Source organism: Haematobia irritans, chromosome 1, assembly GCF_050003625.1.
Source record: "Haematobia irritans isolate KBUSLIRL chromosome 1, ASM5000362v1, whole genome shotgun sequence".
Taxonomy (NCBI): Eukaryota; Metazoa; Arthropoda; class Insecta; order Diptera; family Muscidae; genus Haematobia; species Haematobia irritans.
Window position 1 is genome coordinate 16,532,745 of NC_134397.1, and position 19,395 is coordinate 16,552,139.

At 25.6% G+C, this 19,395-nt stretch overlaps 1 protein-coding gene across 2 annotated transcripts in view; it reads right to left on the bottom strand.

Moving 5' to 3' along the window:
• Positions 1 to 19,395, bottom strand: part of Lk6 (MAPK interacting serine/threonine Lk6 kinase) — a 67,621-nt gene that overhangs the window by 4,747 nt on the left and 43,479 nt on the right. Inside the window, exons 2-6 of one of the 2 annotated variants that reach the window (XM_075289449.1) lie at positions 19,046 to 19,359; positions 5,426 to 5,608; positions 4,839 to 5,350; positions 936 to 1,158; positions 656 to 869 (exon numbers count right to left, since the gene is read on the bottom strand). In XM_075289449.1, coding sequence (XP_075145564.1) covers positions 656 to 869; positions 936 to 1,158; positions 4,839 to 5,350; positions 5,426 to 5,608; positions 19,046 to 19,049 — 1,136 coding nt within the window. In that variant the 5' untranslated portion in view covers positions 19,050 to 19,359. The remainder of the gene's footprint in view (positions 1 to 655; positions 870 to 935; positions 1,159 to 4,838; positions 5,351 to 5,425; positions 5,609 to 19,045; positions 19,360 to 19,395) is intronic. The other variant, XM_075289448.1, reaches the window with a different exon arrangement.

The following is a 19,395-nucleotide window of genomic DNA, read 5'->3' on the forward strand; positions in this document are numbered from 1 at the left end:
ACATTTTGGGAGTCACACGCGTGGCGCCAAAAAGTTTGCAAACTGGGACTAAATATTAGGTATAGCGGCAGACCAATATTTTAGGTTCACTTAGGCTATTCAGGCCATCGTGTTACCACAATGGTAAACTTCAATCTTATCAGTAAGTGCTCCCTAATTCCATGTTTAGCTCAATGGTATATACAAATCTGAACGGCGTTTCGCATTGCGGTGAAATCACTTAGAGAAGCTTTGAGACACTCAGAAATATCACAAGCATAAATGAGAGAGGATAATCCATAGCTGAAAATTTTTTGCAGTTCGGTCGATATTGGGATTGTACCCACGACCCTTTCAATGCAAGGTGGTCATGCTAACTATTTTACCACGGTGGCTCTCATTGTAATTTAAAATCTGGTATTTTCTAAGACCAACAAAAAATCTCATTTGTGATGGGATATATATATAGTTTTTTTTTTAAATTTTGTAAGCTTATCCTTTCATACATCGGGAAAGCCTATTATTTCATATAAATCATATATAATTGGAGGCTATATCAAATCTTCTTTAAGACAAAAAAAATTCTCATCTATAATCTAATTCTACTTAATAATCTCCCTTTTTTTACATAAAAAATACGAGTTCCTTTTATTTATTCTCATTTGTTTTTACTTACCGTCTTATATTTCCAGCGGTTAATAAAGCTTTGCGTCGATTTTCAAATTTCTTACTATCAGTTGGTTCCATTTCGGAAAATTTAATCCATGGATGATTCAATACTGCCTCAGCACTTAAACGTTTTGGTGCATCCTTAACCAAAAGACCTCTAATTAAATCTTTTGCCTCATCACTAACATCAGTCCAATCCGGATCAGGAAAATAAAAACGTCCTATATCGGGAAATAATAACAAACATACATGAACATTTTTGAATTAAAATAAAATAAATCACTTACCATCTTGTATAGACTCGAATAGTAGCTCTTGACAACGGCGACAATTTTCACCACGATTCCAACCACAATCTTGTTCACAGTTACCCGAAAATGGTGGATAACCGCATAACAAAATATAGGCAATCACTCCCAAAGACCATAAATCACAGCGTTTATCATAATAATTGGATTCGCCAACAAATAAATTAACAACCTCTGGGGCCATAAATTCAGCACTGCCAACCTGAAAAAAAAAAATGTGAAAAAATTAGAAATTTTTGGACATAATCAAAAAACATTTATATTTATAACATTATTACCACTTATATAAATTCTTTTCCACTAAATAGTTTCTTGTAACTATATTAAAAATTTATATATTTTCGTTAAAAAAAAATTTTAATTCTAATTACAAAAATCTTAGTCGCCTTGCGATGAAGAGAACAGGAATGAGAGTCAATTAAATATGTAATTCATTTAATAGTTAATATGATTGTGTTTTGTTTTTATTACGAAATAAGTTAGTACCCTACTTTCTGTCATTATATATATTCAAAATTTATTATGGTTATAAATATTATAAATAAATTAATTTTTTAATTTACAAAATAATCATTTATCAAAATAATCAAAATTAATTTTTTAAAACGAAAATTCATTTTTTAATTGAAAACTAATTAGAAATTAATTTTTTAATTACAAAATAATTATATTTATTTAAAATAATTTTTGAAATGAATATTAGTTAATTTTTAATTGAAAATTAATTATTTGATTGAAAAAGCAAACTATTTTTATTAAATCCAAATTAGTTTTTTTAACTGAAAGTTAATTAAACAAGTTACTAAATAATTATTTTTATTTATTGATATTAAATTATTGATATGAAAGTTAAATTTTTTAAACGAACAATTAATTAAAAAAAAATTAAAAATTAATAAAAAAAACTTTAAATTTTTCGAATTACAAAACAAATATTTTTATAATGAAAATTATTTTTAAAATGTTCGTTTTATTTGAAAATCAATTTATTATTATTTAATAAAAATAATTATTTTTATTCATTAGTGAAAATTAGTTTTTGTATTAATTTTTAATTGAAATTTAATTTTTTAAAACGAAAAGGAAAAGGAAATTAATTTTTAATTGAATATCAATTTATTATCTTTTTTTTTTAATTTCAAATTGAAAATATTAATTTTTGGTTTGAATATGTTTTTATTGAATATTATTTTTTTAATAAATCATTTTGAAACGAAAATTAAGTTTTTTAAATGAAGATTATTTTCAAAAAATACTTTCATTTTTTAAATTACAAAGCAAATATTTTTATAATGAAAGTTATTTTTAAAAGGTTCGTTCGTTTTATTTGAAAATCAATTTATTATTATATTTTTAAATTCCAAAATAATTATTCTTATTTAGTGAAAATTAATGTTTGATATGAAAATATTTGTTTTTATTACTTTTTAATTGAAAATTATTTTGTTAAATTAAAACAAAATAATTATTTTTATATATTGAAAATTATTTTTTTAAAACGAAAAATATTTTTTCAGAAGAAATTTTTTTCAAATGAAAATTAAATTCCAAAATAATTATTCTTATTTAGTGAAAATTAATGTTTGATATGAAAATTATTTTTTTTATTACTTTTTAATTGAAAATTATTCTTTTAAATGAAAACAAAATAATTATTTTTATATATTAAAAACTAATTTTTTAAAACGAAAAATAAATTTTCAGAAGAAATTTTTTTTAATTGAAAATTATTTTTTTAAATGAAAACAAAATAATTATTTTTATATATTGAAAATTAATTTTTTAAAACGAAAATTATTTTTTTTTTAGTTGAAAATCAATTTATTATCATTTTTTTTTTAATTAAAAAAAAATCATCTGAAATGCAAAATCATTAATCAAAGAGTTGAATTGAAAATATTAATTTTTGGAATGAAAATAAATGTTTTTATTGAAAAAAAAATTTTTTTTTGTTTTCTTTTTATGATCACTTAGTTTTAATCAGATTTTTGTTTATTTTAATGAGCTGTTTTGGCCGAGAAAAAATATGAAATAAACTTGTTTTATTTGCATTTATTTATATACATTGACCAAAACAGTCCATTAAAATAAACAAAAATCTGATTATTTTTTAAACAAATTATAAAATTATACAATTATTTTTCGAGCTTTATGGACAGATATAGATTAAGGAATATGGTTAATAGATCCATTGAAAAGAAAACGCCAGATACAAATCTATCTCTTTTCAATGGCTCTATTAACCATGTTCCTTAATCTATATCTGTCCATAAAGCTCGAAAAATAATTGTATAATTAAATATAATGCATTTGGACGTCAATTGCCTGATTCGGTATCAGGCTAACATGAAATATAACAAATTATAAAATAATTATTTTTTAGAAATTAATTACATTAATTCATTTCAGGTTTGGCTTTGTATATATTACTTTGGAGAATAATAAATGAAATGAAATTATATAATTAATTATAGAAATGAAAATTAATTAAGAAAAACTTTAATTTTTTAAATTGCAAAACAAATATTTTTATAATGAAAATTATTTTTATAATGTTGGTTTTATTTGAAAAACAACTTATTATCATATTTTTTAAATTACAAAATAATTATTCATATTTAGTGAAAATTAAGGCTTAATATGCCTATTAGTTTTTCATTAATTTTTAGTTGAAAACTAATTTTTTAAATGAAAACAAAGTAATTATTTTTATATATTGAAAATTAATTTTATAAAACGAAAAATATTTTTTTAAAAAGAAAATTATTTTTTCTTTTAAACGAAAATTAATTTTTTAATTGAAAATGAATTTATTATCAATTTTTTTTTTAATTTCAAAATAATTTTTGAAATTTATTGAAAATTTGGTTTTGAAATGATAAATATTATTTTATTTTTAATTGAAAACTTAATTTTTGGATTTTTCTTTTGATTGAAAACATTTTTTTTTTTGAATTAAAAAGAAATTACTTTTTTCTATTGAAAACTATTTTTTTATTAAAAATAATTTTTAATTGACAATTAAGCATTAATTTATTTAATTGAAATTTTTTGCGAAAATCAGTTCATTTTGCAATTATGATATGATAAGTTTTAAATTATAAAATTAATGTTTTTATATATTGAAAAATGATTCTTTAAAACGTAAATTAATTTTTTTAATCAATTCCTTATTAATTTTTTAAATTACAAAATAATTATTTATATATAAGGAAAAAAAATTGGAAAAAAGTAAAAATTACAAAATAATTATATGTAAATATTGAAAATTAATTAAACAATCATTTTTTATTAATTTTTTAAATATATTTTTGGTTTTAGTCCGGCTCAAGGTCATTAATGAAAAAACTCCAGATGTTTTTTATTTGAGTTTTACTTTATTGAAGCCAATATTTCGATTTGACATCGTCAATCTTCATCAGGGCCAGGTAATTAAATAAAACAAGAGTAAATTTCACTTTACTGTTTTATGACACCTTACTGACTTACAAAATAATTATTTATATTTATTGAAAAAAAAAAAATCGAAAAAAGTAAAAATTACAAAATAATTATATGTAAATATTGAAAATAATTAAACAATCATTTTGTTAATTACAACATAAATGTTGTGTTGAAAATTAATTTTTGAAATGATTTATTATTATGGTAGCCCGATATCGCTGGTTTATTGCCCAAATTATTTAAACTAAATATTAGTTATTTAATTATTTATTTTTTTATTGAACATTTTTGCAAAAAGAATTAATTTCATAACTATGATATTTTTCTGTGTATGGTTGCTTTTAACTTGACCAAAAGGGTATAAAGTATGAATCTATTCAATTGAATTTGTTGAAATTGTTTATATACTAAAAAAAAAATACAAATTCTTCTACTTACCGGTGTTAAAAGTTGTGGCGTTGCCACTGGTGAGGAAATGTCCGCAGTAAATGTTATACCCGAACCCAAATCAAAATCACATATCTTAATGGGGCACAATTTATCAGGATACACGCACAATATATTTTCCGGCTTGAGATCACGATGAGCTATGCCCTTTTTATGTATAAAATCCAAACTTAAAGCGATTTCCTTGATTATTAGGGCAGCCTCATGTTCCGAGAAACAAATGTGCTCTTGTATACGCGTCAATAGAGCGCCACCATTGATCTTCTCAAAAACTAAATAAAACTTATCATCATCTTCGAAGAACTCCAATAATTGTAAAATGCCAGGATGACCTTCACAATGGCGGAAAGTTTCAACTTCACGAAAGACACGAGAACGTGCATGACCGGGAATTTTGTCAATAACCTTGACGGCATATTCCAAATCGGTATAGATACTAACACACGTTTGGACCGAGGCATAAGCGCCTTCGCCCAAAATTTCACCGGTAAGTTTATACAACTCTAAAATGGGTGACAAAAAAAAGAGAAAATTAACATTTGCATTTTTTTTAATTTGATGATTTTTGTTTGTTTTACCTTGAAATGTAGACGAGTGCCATGATGACGTTCTCTTCTTTCGCCGTTTCTTTTTTTGCATTTCCTCCTTATGGCGATTGAATGTCTCCTGACGCTCAATTTCGGTTAATTTTGGAGCATCACTAGATTCGTTGCCTGATACATCATCACCGCAGCTATAACGACTAGGTTCATTTTGATCACCTGGAAGACAAAAAGATACAAAGAAAATAATATTTAATATTTTGTTTTTAATAGGAAAAAACAGTATTATGATGTTTAAAGGAAAATACGAATTTATCATGTGGCCTATTGATATTTATTGCGTTTTCAAGAAAATTCGCAACAAAATAAATAAAAATCATAGGAAATGCAAAATCATTAAGCGCCAACGGGTTGAAACTGTCTATGTGCCATTATCATCACCCACTCATTCTAAAGAAATCGGAAACATTTGGCACGCTTTCTATTGTGGAGGAAGAGGGGTAGGTAAACACCATAAATAAATAAGACAAAGGCATCATCCTCCCCTGCTGAGAATATCTAAACTATGGGAAATTTAGAGAATAATATTGAAAACGTGGTCAAATGTATGTTGTTTTGTTGTTTTTTTTTTTTTAGGAAATGGATTAGAAGAATAATATTTCACACACATATATTCCAGAAGAAAAAAATCCTAATAGCACTGGAAAAGACGACGTTGTCCATTTTTTTGTTTTTGAAAAATTGCCTTAGATTTTCGAGGGAAACAAATTTTCATAGTTCCACAGATCCACATTTAAAATTTTTTTAAATATTATTATCATAATATTGAAAATGCTACGCCTTTTCCTAATTTTGTTTGAAATTTAGAGATTTATTTTGAAAACGTGTCAAATTATAATTTTTTAGGAAATTAATTATAAGAAAAAAATATTTCTCACACTTACTTATATCCTAGAAGAAAAAAATGCCTAATAGTTGTTGCTACCATACATCTCAATGATTTGGAAAAGTCGACGTTTTACCTTTTATTAGAAAAATTGCCTTAGATTTTCACGGAAAAAAAAATTTTCATAGTTCCACATTTTCTTTTTTTTTATTTATTTATTATTTTTTTTTTTTTTTTTTTTGAAAATGTTGTGACGTATCGAAATAATCGCTAGTCTAGCGATTATTTCGATACCGAAATATGAAGTTCTAAATAGAGTACGCGGTGAACCGGATTTCGTCTACCGGTTTAGAACTAGTGTGGCGCCTTTCGGCTTTTAGAATTTTTCCAGTTTTGAGAAAATCAGTGGACGAATTCTATAGAGATCGACCTTCAAGTTTTTTTTTTCAATATTGAATTACAAATTTCCCAATTTTGTTTAGAAAAGTCTATATTAGCGATAAGAAGTTTTAAATGGTGTTAGCGGTGCACCGGGTTTTTGTGCGATTGTCTGGTCTTTGAGGTTTCACCCTTTTTTTTATTAATTTTCGATGACAAAAAATCGATGAAAGCATTTTTCAGTTCATCTTTATTAATTTTGAAAATGTTGTGACTTTTCCAAATTTTGTTGGGAAAGGCGATTTCAACGATTATTGGGATACCGGATAAAAGAAATGATGTGATCCAAAAAAGCGGAATAAAGGATTATAAAAAAGCGGAATACATGCTTATAAAAGGCGGTATACCGGATTATAAAAGGCGGTATACCGGATTATAAAAAGCTATATACCGGCACAGCAAAAAAATTTGGAAGTTCTTCCAAAGGCACAACTTTAAAAGCACTTCCAGAAGATGTACTCCCAATGATGTTCTTTATTTTAACTACCCGGGAAGTTCTTTTAATTTAATTTTTTATAACTTGGTTTTTTCATACTTTTAAAAGGTAATTTTAACTTTTTTGTTTCAAATAGGTTAACAAATGAGTAATAATTCATAACATAGTACAAATCATTTAAATTTTGTCGAAAAAAAAATGCTAAATAAAATCTGAAAAAATTGTGAATTTTTGAAAATATTTTATGTCAAACGTTTCCGACAAGCGTTAGAATCCATTAAAAATTATAAAAAATTATAAAAACTATTTATTTGACAAAATATCACAGAATTTGTTAATTTACATCCAAAACATTGAATTCGGATCACACCTAAAGAAGTGATGCAAATTCAGTGCAACGGCTGTTGAAATGGAGGACTTCCGTCCTATGACAAGCCCATGTTAAATTCATCGCTTCTGCGTCAATTTTGCACCGCTTCCGGATCCAAAAAGAACATTTTCATTACTTTTTTGGCGACGCTTTTTTTGCTGGGGGTTTATAAAAAGCGGTATACCGGATTATAAAAGGCGTTATACCGGTTTATCTTTTTGCATTGATTGTCGGTTTTTTTCTATGGAATTTCGATTTTTATGATATCGATGTCAAATTGTCAATAAAAAAATTATTTAAGTCTGTCTATTGGTTTGGAACTGGAGTGCGCCTTTCGACTTTTCCAATTTTTGAGAAAATCAGTGGACGAATTTTATACAGATAAACCTTGAAGTTTTTTTCCAATTGTTTTTTTGAATTGCAAATTTTCGAATTTTGTTTAGAAAAATCTATTTTAGCTAAAATTGGCATAGTGAGATATAAAGTTCTAAATAGAGTTACCGGTGGACCGGGTTTGTCCGATCTTCGCTTTGGGGTTTCACCCTTTATATTAAATTAAAAAAATCTATGAAAGCATTTTCCAGTTTTTTATTAATTTTGAAAATGTTTTCCTAATTTTGTTGGGAAAGGCGATACCGGTCAAAAGAAATGATATGATACAAAACCGGTGGAAAAAAAGCGGTATTACCGGTTTCTCTTTTTGCACCGATTGTCGGTTTTTATTAATTTCGAAAATGTTTTCCTAATTTTGTTGGGATTTCAGCGATTATTGGGATAGCGGTCAAAAAAAATGATATGATCAATACCGATGGACAAAAAAAAAGCGGTACACCGGTTTCTCTTTTTGCACCGATTGTCGGTTTTTATTAATTTTGAAAACGTTTTCCTAATTTTGTTGGGATTTCAGCGATTATTGGGATACCGGTCAAAAGAAATGATATGATCAAAACCGGTGGACAAAAAAAAGCGGTATACCGGTTTTTCTTTTTGGAACCGATTGTCGGTTTTTTTCGGTGGAATGGTAGAAAAGGCCAGCCTAAAAATCGGGTTTCCATTTCTAGGATTTCATTATAAAATTATCAATAAAAAATTATTTACACAATTTAATTGAAAAAAATTAAATTTTTTCAAAATTTCCTCAATGATATCTATAGTGGTGATCGTAGGGTATAATTATAAAAATTCTGTTTTCCCATTACCATGCATTTTTTTGTTTAATTTATTGCACTTGCATTTTATCTATTCGACCACCAACTGCTTTGAATAATATATCATTCTATTCTATAAATAATATTTTTGCTATGACATGAGATCAACTCTATAATCCATACTACTGTGTGAGTCTGAGGAAGTAAAGGTTCGTTAACTTGCGTATACGCATTGATAACAAATAAAAAAATATATATAATCCATTATACAAAAGTTCATATTCTACACGAAGGCTTTTGTTTGAAATGTCTCTGTTTATTTATTTATTTTTTTTTTTTTTTTTGTATTGTAATATCTGTTTTTGTTCAGTGAAAATTGTATGTGGTATATATATTATGCATTAAAATAAATAAAATGCGCAGTTAAACATTGAAATGTTTTATCTGTTCTTCTTTCTTAATTAAATAGAATAATTATTAATTATAGGATAAGTATTTTGCTATAATTTCGGGGATCCAAAGAGAATATTTTTTGAATTTTTTTGTTATGGTATATTTATATAAAATTTGAAAATAATACATTTTATAAGAATTCGTCAAAAAAAAAATGTCTAGGGAATTTTAATAATATAAAAAACTCGTCATTGAGCTAAACATAGAATCGGACAGAACTCATTGATAAATGAGAATTTTACCACTTGTGGTGAATTCTTCTGATAATACATAAGCTCTGTACCTTCTTCCTTATGTTTACGAGTATACCTTATTATCTACAACTTTTTCTACAATTTCTTTTTTTTAACATATAACTTGGTTATCCAGTCTATTATGGTCCTTCTTGTCTTCGGTCACCAGTTTTTTTTTTTGTTTTTTTGTTTTTTGTCAAATGATGGCATATGAAAAGCCTATAATGCTACCGATAATCACTACCAAAAGCAATAAATTATTTGTGTGAAATATTGCACATTATTTTCATTAATTAAATAACGTACAAGTTATTGACCGTCCTTCAAAATCTCCACACCATTAAGTCCATCCATTATTCGTGCATGCATAAAACCCATCCATATAAATCGTACGAAAATTTTAATTTCCATTAATTTTTGCAAAGTCTATATGCCAGAACTAGCCGGCCATCTAAGTTTTTTGTTTTTGCAAAAAACCGCATGTGTATTTCCATACCCAATAGTTTTTCTTTATATTTATAGAGAAAATAATAAACAAAATAAAAATTTATACATAACCACAAAACAATTGATATTAAGTCTTTATGGCAGTCCGGCCAGACTGAAATTGTTGAACGCAGTCAGTCCTCTCTCTATGCGAGTACAACATTCTAAACAATTCAATGAACTTTTCTTAACACTTCGTTTTATTTTATATATGAAAATAAACTTAAACTAAGAAGAATAATAAAAAAAAACTAAACTAATATTAAAAGAGGAAAGACAGAATAAAATAGTGACAACGACCGGCCCGGCCTATCGAGTCAATGTAATCATTGCTTTTAAGAGGGACACACCACCACCACCACCACCATAATGTTCTGTATTGAAAGGCATCAGCGGGAGGAGTATGAAAGGATGGGTGGATTGATGGGATGGGTAATAGATCGTATAAGAGAAAAAAAAAACACGACTACAATAAAGCCTATCGGCTATAGTTGAATGCCTATAATAGTACCCTAGGAGGCGTCCAATATAACAAAATACTGCTTACAAAAAAAAAAATTATTAGACATTCAGTCATTTTTGTCGTTCGACTTGCGATTACAGTGGCCAATAATATAATAATGTCATATATAAATAACAAAAAAAAAATGATGATATAAAACAATTGATAACGTAGAAAATTGAAACCGAGAATGAAAAATAAAAAAATAAAAACAAAAAATCGAAACCAGACCTAATCTAATCTATTTTATTTGCAATTCTATATTAGCTTATGGTGCTTGATGTCTATAAGGAGTTGTTTTTAATTTTGTTACAAAAAAAAAATAAATAAATAAAAGAATATGTATAAACAGAAGGCCACACCGAAAACTGTTTTTTTTCGCTTTATTTAATAATAGAAAACAAATAACATTTCCCTATTTTTTTAGAACATTTCCCTATTTTTTTAGAACATTTCATTTTTCCTAAATTATTTCCAAATATATTTCTATACAATTTGTCCCGACAGATAATTTTTAAATATTATATTTCCATAGAGATTTTTCTCCGAATTTCATCTCTATAGAAAATAAAATTTTCTACATATATTATTTCCCTACAAAAATTTCTTCAAAGTTGAGTTTTATAAGAAAATTCTTCCTTAAGTTTTATTCCTATAGAAATAATTTCTCCCAATTTTATAATCACACAAAAAACAATTAAATTCAATCTCGAAATTAATTGATTCAATTAATTTTTTTAATTGAAATGTCTTCTGAAATCACGAAAATGATAGTATCAATCACAGTTTCAATTGGACAAAAATACTTGATTAAAAAATTAATTGATCTCTTTAGCAAATTTCAATTAATTTTTTAATTGATTCAATTAAAAATTGAATTGATGACTGAATTAATGTTTTCGTTATAAACTTAACCATTTTTAATTACTTTCCTACTGTTTTTTGTTTGATTAAAAAATTGATTGTTAGAAATAAATTCTTAGTTAAAAATAATCACTTTTTTGTAATTGACTTCTGAGTTTGATTAAAAAGTTAATTGTATCAATTAATTTTTTTAATTAAAAACTTTAAAATTTTCAATCATTGACTTAACTAACTTAATGTTTCTGTCTTGATTAAAAAGTTAATTGTATCAATTAATTTATTAATTGAACAAGTTTTCAACTTCGATCAACATTTTAATTCGAAATATGTTAGTGATATTTTTTTCCGCGAAACATAGGAAGTTTTCTTCAAATCATGTCCCACAGAAAAATTTCTCCAAACATTATTTCTATAGGAAGTTCGAAGTCTTCAAATGGACAATATTTTTTTCCAAATTCTAAAAATTCTATAATTTTTTTTTTTAGTTTTATTTCTATAATTTTAATTATTTCTATAGCAATTTTTGTTAAAAACTTGTTTCTAAAGATTTTTTTAATTATTTCTATAGTTTTTTTTTATTATTTCTATTTTGCAATTATTTCCATAGATAATTTTCTCAAAATTTCATTTCAAACCAAAATTTTTTTATTTCATATCGAATTTTTTTCTCATGTGTATACAAATATCGCATTTTATATCAGACAAAAAAACATAATTAAGAGATTATTTTTCACAAGTACGAGTGCCAAATACTATGAACTCTTCATCGCGTGCGTCACAACGTCAAATGGGATGGACGGACATTGAAATCTACAACTGCACTGACTGATGATTTCCCTGTCTAGCTTACGTTTACTTGTAGAGATGATGATGTCTAGATTTTCCTTGTTTGTCTTTTCCAATTCTATATATTATTTTGAATTGAGGCTGTTTTGTTTTACTATCTATCTTTCTATTAATCAGCCATCAGAGTTTATTTAGATTTCTAAAATGAATAGATCAACAAAAAAAGCTTTTAGGTGAAATTTTTCCATTTCAAACAACAACAAAATATGATATAATAAAAAAGCAATTTTGAGGATAGAGACAGACTTGGTGCAGCGAAATTAATATCGCATATGATATATGGGGAAGGGGGGTTCAATTAATCTTTTTTCTTTCATTATTAAGAATTAAACAGTAGATTGCTTTTTCAGAATAATGTTAATACCACAAGAGATGAATGAAGGAAATTTAGAAAATTTTAATTCTTCATAATTATTCTTATAGGGAAATCAAGATATTTACTATTAGATTTAATTCCAAATCTAAAATTAAATATATATCACTAGAGTTAAGGCGCAATAATGTATATACATTTTTTTCTGCACTTTCCAAACTTTTTCAGAAATTGTTTTTGTAAATAGAATATAGTAAATATTGTCTCATATGATAATTGCCTTCGGACACCCTGCTCCCACCCCTCTAGATCTGAGAATTTTTAAAATTATGTTTGTTTTTTCTTTTAGTATTTAAATCTATGCAATTCGTTAGGGGTATTTTCTTATCGCCATGGCTTACACAACCACACAAATCTGCTTATTTACGTTCATGGTGGGTGCTCCGCAAGTCTTCCTCTGCCTCATAAATATTTAAATTTATCTTTTATCACTTCACTAAAATAATGAATTAATTTGTGTTGGATTTCTTTGCAACGCAAAAAAAAAAAAAACAAAAATTAAAGTGCAAAAAGTTTAAAAAAAAACCTTCATATGTAAATGAATAAATATTGATAAACGCTGGCGTCTTGTTGGATCAGTTGTGTCTGTCTCTTATTTGCTAAAGTTGTTTTTAAATTGTATTATTATTTTTATTTTTGTTTTGTTCGGTTCGGTTCGGTTTTTTTTTTCTTTTTTTTTTTCTTTTCTCTTTTTACTTTTGTAAATGGTTTTAGTTCGGTGTTTATTATGATAATTAACCATTTGAGAAATTTCATATAATTATGAGAAAAGTAAAGTTAGAAATTGTCATAATAAGATCATGAGGTGAACATACACAGGAAAAAAATGTTCCGATTCTATCAAGAAATTAATTTATTTAATTAGTTTTTCAATTGAAATTGCCTTAATAACGAAATATATATTTTTGATTTAAAATTAATTGATTTCTTTGGCACATTCAATTAATATTTTAATTGGTTCAATTAATTTCTTACGTTATTTTATATTATATTATTCGTTTTTTTATATTCATGTACTAAATAGATAAAAATAAAAAAATATATATTTTCCCTACATAAGCATAAAGCATTTCAAAATCTGTGAGGCCTTATTTCGTTTCAAGATTTCTATCGCCACTAAAAACTAAAAAAAAAAACATAGAATGTTTATCAAAATATACTCTCATTATCGATTATTGTTAGATTTATATTTGTTTGTAAATTAGTTCTTCAACAATCTGGTGCGAAAATAAAATTTTCCAAGTTTCATCATATAAACATTGCAAGTGGTAAAAAAAGATAACAATTTAGAGAGCTCAATAGAGAACTATACTTCCTGGACTGGACTCAATAGAGAACTATACCTCCTGGACCTTGTACGCAACGGTTTTTAGTGAGGCATTTAGAAATTTTAAAATCGTTTTTTGGATTTTTCTAATAATAATAAATTCTTTTTTGCATTTCTTATGACGGTTGCCACAGTTGATAGAATTCTACCACATCGACCAGGTGTTTTGGAAATAAAATTTTAACAAAATTTTCTATAGAAACAATATTTTGAAAAAAAAATCTATAAAAATAAAATTTTAACAAAATTTTCTAAAGAAATAAAATTTTGACAAAATTTTCTATAGAAATAAAATTTTGACAAAATTTTCTATAGAAATAAAATTTTGACAAAAGTTTCTATAGAAATAAAATTTTGACAAAAGTTTCAATAGAATAAAATTTTGGCAAAATTTTCTATAGAATAAAATTTTGACAAACTTTTCTATAGAAATAAAATTTTGACAAAATTTTCTATAGAAATAAAATTTTGACACAATTTTCTACATAATATTTCTACATAAAATTTTTCGAAAAATTTCAATAGAAATAAAATTTTTCGAAAATTTTCAATAGAAATAAAATTTTTCGACAAATTTCAATAGAAATAAAATGTTGACAAAATTTTCTATGGAAATAAAATTTTTGACCAAATTTTCTATAGAAATAAAATTTTGACAAAATTTTCTATAGAAATAAAATTTTGACAAAATTTTCTATAGAAATAAAATTTTGACAAAATTTTCTATAGAAATATAATTTTGACAAAATTTTCTATAGAAATAACATTTTGACAAAATTTTCTATAGAAATAAAATTTTGACAAATTTTTCTATAGAAATAAAATTTTGACAAAATTTTCTATAGAAATAAAATTTTGACAAAATTTTCAATAGAAATAAAATTTTGACAAAATTTTCTATAGTAATAAGATTTTGACAATTTTTTCTATAGAAATAAAATTTTGACAAAATTTTCTATAGAAATAAAATTTTGACAAAATTTTCTATAGAAATAAAATTTTGACAAAATTTTCTATAGAAATAAAATTTTGACGAAATTTTCTATAGAAATAAAATTTTGACAAAATTTTCTATAGAAATAAAATTTTGACAATATATTCTATAGAAATAAAATTTTGACAAAATTTTCTATAGAAATGAAATTTTGACAAAATATTCTATAGAAATAAAATTTTGACAAAATTTTCTATAGAAATAAAATTTTAACAAAATTTTCTATAGAAATAAAATGTTGTATAGAAATAAAATTTTGATAAATTTTTCTATAGAAATACAATTTTGACAAAATTTTCTATAGAAATAAAATTTTGACAAAATTTTCCATAGAAATACAATTTTGACAAATTTTTAATTTAAAATTTTGACGAATTTATGACAAACGTTCCAACGATAGTCTATTATCTTTTTTTATTTGCCTTTAAATAATTTTTTGTAGTGGCAAAAGAAAACTCTTCTTTCAGTGTATGTGAATTCTTATTAATGAAAGGGCTGGGTATTTATCAAAACACGTGTTGCATAAAAACACCAACATTTATTTATCGCATCGGACAAAAATAATTGCACAGTAAATCGTGTACGGTAAAATACATGCAATTTTATATTGAATATTTTTTGTAGCACGTGAATTGTTTCAGGCGATTGTGTTAAAAAAGGAGGAATTTAAAAGGTGTACAGATGTATTTCTGATATGAATATTTATAAGAAAAATTTTCAACTACATTTATCCTTCATTTATTTTTAATTCAGCTTAATCAATTGAATTGATTAAAATGTATAATTAATTTCAGGCAACATCTCTTTTTATTCCCTTTCACTGGTGTGTGTGAAAAGTAACAACAAATTTCCATTTAATTTATGTTAAATAATAATATTAGAGAAAATGCGGAATGATTAATGTTTGTATTTAAATAAATTATTTTAATATAACTTTATCTTTAGATTTTTATTTTAAAACACTTGAAATCATTCCGAATAAAAGCTTTCACGATAATAATAAAAAAAAAAAACGCTATAATCATATTAATTCTATCAAAATAAGAAAAACGTGTATGCCAAAGAGCCATATATAAATATACTGAGAGAGAAAGAGGGAGAGAGTGTTCTGTGCTTCAAGTACGAAAAATTTTCAACGTCCTTGATTGATAACATTATTTCTCCGTAGAGCTTCCAGAATTACCAATTAGCGGAATTTTTACTGCAAAATATAAAGATATCGTTATAGAATTGAAAAAAAAAACGGGACACCGTTTGTCTAAATGAATTGTTTAAGTAACTTTTTTCTATTTATCACAATTTTTTGTTTGTTTTTAAAAGTCTTTGGTAGCTCTCTAAAACCTCAAAGCCAGAGACTGCTATTTTTATAAGAACAAAAGTCAACCCTATGGCAACCCTGTTGTCTACGTCAAGAGATCAAGAATTTTCTGAGAGAATAAACATCAATGATCACAAAGGGAGATCAATCTTGGTAAAATGTATTTTGACTTTTCATTTATTATTGTTTTTATACAAAATTATTCATTGTTTTTTAATTTTTACTTTTTATCTCTGTTCAAAATTCTTTTCCTATGCGCTTTGTTGTTGTTGTTGGTATGCCTTGTGTTGCTTTGTCCATTTCCGACACGTTTTACACCTCAGCTCATATAGACATCCATATATGTATGTGCAAAGTATGCACGTAATATTAATGTATATATGTATGTATGTACATACATACAGACATGCTTACATAGTATATGAGTAATGTTTTTTGCATTAAATCTTTTGAGGAAGAGGAAGAATGAGAATTTCACCAAATAACACAAAAACAATATTGTATTTGCAATCTAATGTTCCATTCGACGATAGCTCTCTTAAATACGCAGTACATGTCAGTACAAATAACATTTTATGTTTATTATTGCTAAAGTGCTATAATTAAATTGAATTTGCAACCATGTATAGACTAAGGCAATATCTTAAGAACGTATTAACATTCATAAAATAAACAGTAATGAAAAATTAGAAAAGAAAATGAAATATTGCAAACACGTTGCTATTAAACCCCTTTTATGTTTTGACCATTTGTCTATATTGCAATCATTTTACAAAGAGAAAAGAAATGTTTCTTTCCTATTAATTAAATTAATTTGTTTATTGATCAGAGTAGTGATTTCAAGATAATTTGTTTATATTTTATATAAGAGTCTAGATATTTATTAGGTTTGTTATTGCGTTTTGAAATTTATAAACGTGATACAATGTATGCAATGGCAACCCTGATTCAGGTATATCTATAAGATAGCATGGTGTTATCGACAATTTCATTTAATACGAGAATAATGGTAAAGCAACGGCCCACGAAATTTTCGATAGCAAAAATACCAATGCATTTATTATGGCTAACGGAAATTTCGTTAAAGGTGCATAACGGCCATAATATCTCACATTCATATTACACTTCCAAAATTCACTTATTTTTCCAATTAAAATTTTAATTGAGTTTTAAAAAATATTCAATTAAAAATTTAATTGAATCAAAAATTTTTTTAATTGAAACAAAAATCAATCACAAAAATTTACGGTAACAACTATTTTTTTAATTGGATCAATTAATTTTTTATTGACCTTCAATTCATTTTTTAATTGATACTATCAATTCTGTGATTGAAGACATTTCAATTAAACAATTAATTGGATCAATTAATTTCGTGATGGAATCAGAAAAAAAATTTTTTGTGTGTAGGTTTCCACTGTCATTTGCCTTATAAAAAAGGGATTTCAAATCTAATTTTAGTAGATTTCCAGCCTAATGTGAATGGGCTATAATATATATTTGTTTTTTGTTGACGTGAAAACGTTTAGAGAGAGGACTTAACTCAGATTATTTAGGCTATTTTTATGGTAAGTAAAACGTTGTTATCGTCTTATCTAAAAGTTTCCAATAAAATACAAATTCATACTAGAGCACCTGTAACAAAAATTATGATACCTATAAGACATTTTGGACTTATTTTTCTAGCAAGACTTTTGTGGAGTATCGTTATCGGCAATTTGCCCCCATGTGGGAACGCACCTAATGGTGCATACCTGACTTTAAATTGAAAATAGGGTTTGATTGACTGAAATCTTAGTTTCTTATAGAAGACACGATAAACAGTTAATGAAAAATATATGGGAAACCATCTGTAATAATTAATTAAAATTTCAAAAGTACATTACTTATGATTTTGAATATTTATGATTTTTTTTATCCTCATACATAATTTTTTTTTTACCATTAAGTAAGTTAAGACTTTCAAGAACGATTTATGCATATTGATGTATCGATTCTTTTCAACACCACCTGCAATATTTTTCTTTTCCTGGTCGAATAAATGTATAAAAATATATGAGATTATTTTTTTTATAACGAAATTAAAATTGGAAAACATTTTTTTTAATCGTTAAATTTCTCTGTGGTTTTCCTTATTCTCTTATCTCATATAGAGTGTTGAAGTAGTACTGGAAGTATAATGAATGCATATACATTATATGCTTTAATCTCCTTTATGAAATAATTTTCATGTTTATATATTTTTGTAAATGAGGGCATGCTACTCAAGATTTCTTTAAAGACCACATTGTGTTGTAAAAATCTATCAATTATTTTTGTAACATTAACTTGCATTTGAAATTGTACTACCATGTAATGGAGATTTTTGGAGAATTTCATACTTAATCTGCCTTAATATACTTAATATGTCCCCACATGGGGACACCCTTTAATCTAAAAAAGTGGCGGCTCACAGAAAAAATATCAACAAACTATTTCCAATTAAAAATTTGTTTGACGTTAAAAAAAACATTGGCATATGCCAAAATTATCATGAAATATAGTGATCCTATGGCAAAATTGGATTTCTAGACCCCCAACCCAAATTACGAATAACACGTTTCTCTTAACCGAAAAAAATCTTAAATATTCCGTTTTTGTCATAGTTCAAAGTCCATATATATATCCCTAGAATTTCTAATAAAAATATTTCACAATCTCTTTAAATTTGCAGTGGGAAATTTGGCATATTGGAATGTTAAAAAAAAAGGTGACATCTGCAAAATTTTAAAATTTCATTTGATAAATGAAAATCTTCGTTTATCCAAACATATGCTCCCTCCTGCTACCCAAATATTCTTCGTCTCGAGATAGGCCTTTATGGCTATGGACAAGTGATTTGATATTTATTTTGCTAACATGATGCAATCTTCAAAAAATAATAATAACAAAAGCAAGCACACACAGACAGACACACCACCACACTGGTGAAATGATATTTACCCATATTATTGTTGTTGATTTTGTTTCGTATCCACCAGTCAAAAGTTAAATAAATTTAAATAGGCTTTTGTGTTAATTTCGAAATTTCCAAAGATGACAGAGTGGCGTTGAGAGTACTGCAGCAGTTTGTTGGTAGACAGAGTTGAGAGAGTAGAAGAGATGATTCGGGGGGTAGTTGAGGTTCTTAAGCCGGTAGCCGTTAACAAAAAAATATTATACTGTATTGTATTGTAGGAATTCAAAACTATTAATGCCGGTCTTTGCTTTTTCACCACGTCGTATTGGTCGGTCTTCTAATCAATTTGAATTTTAACCTAATTTTAATAAAAGAACAAAAAAAAAATTAAAAC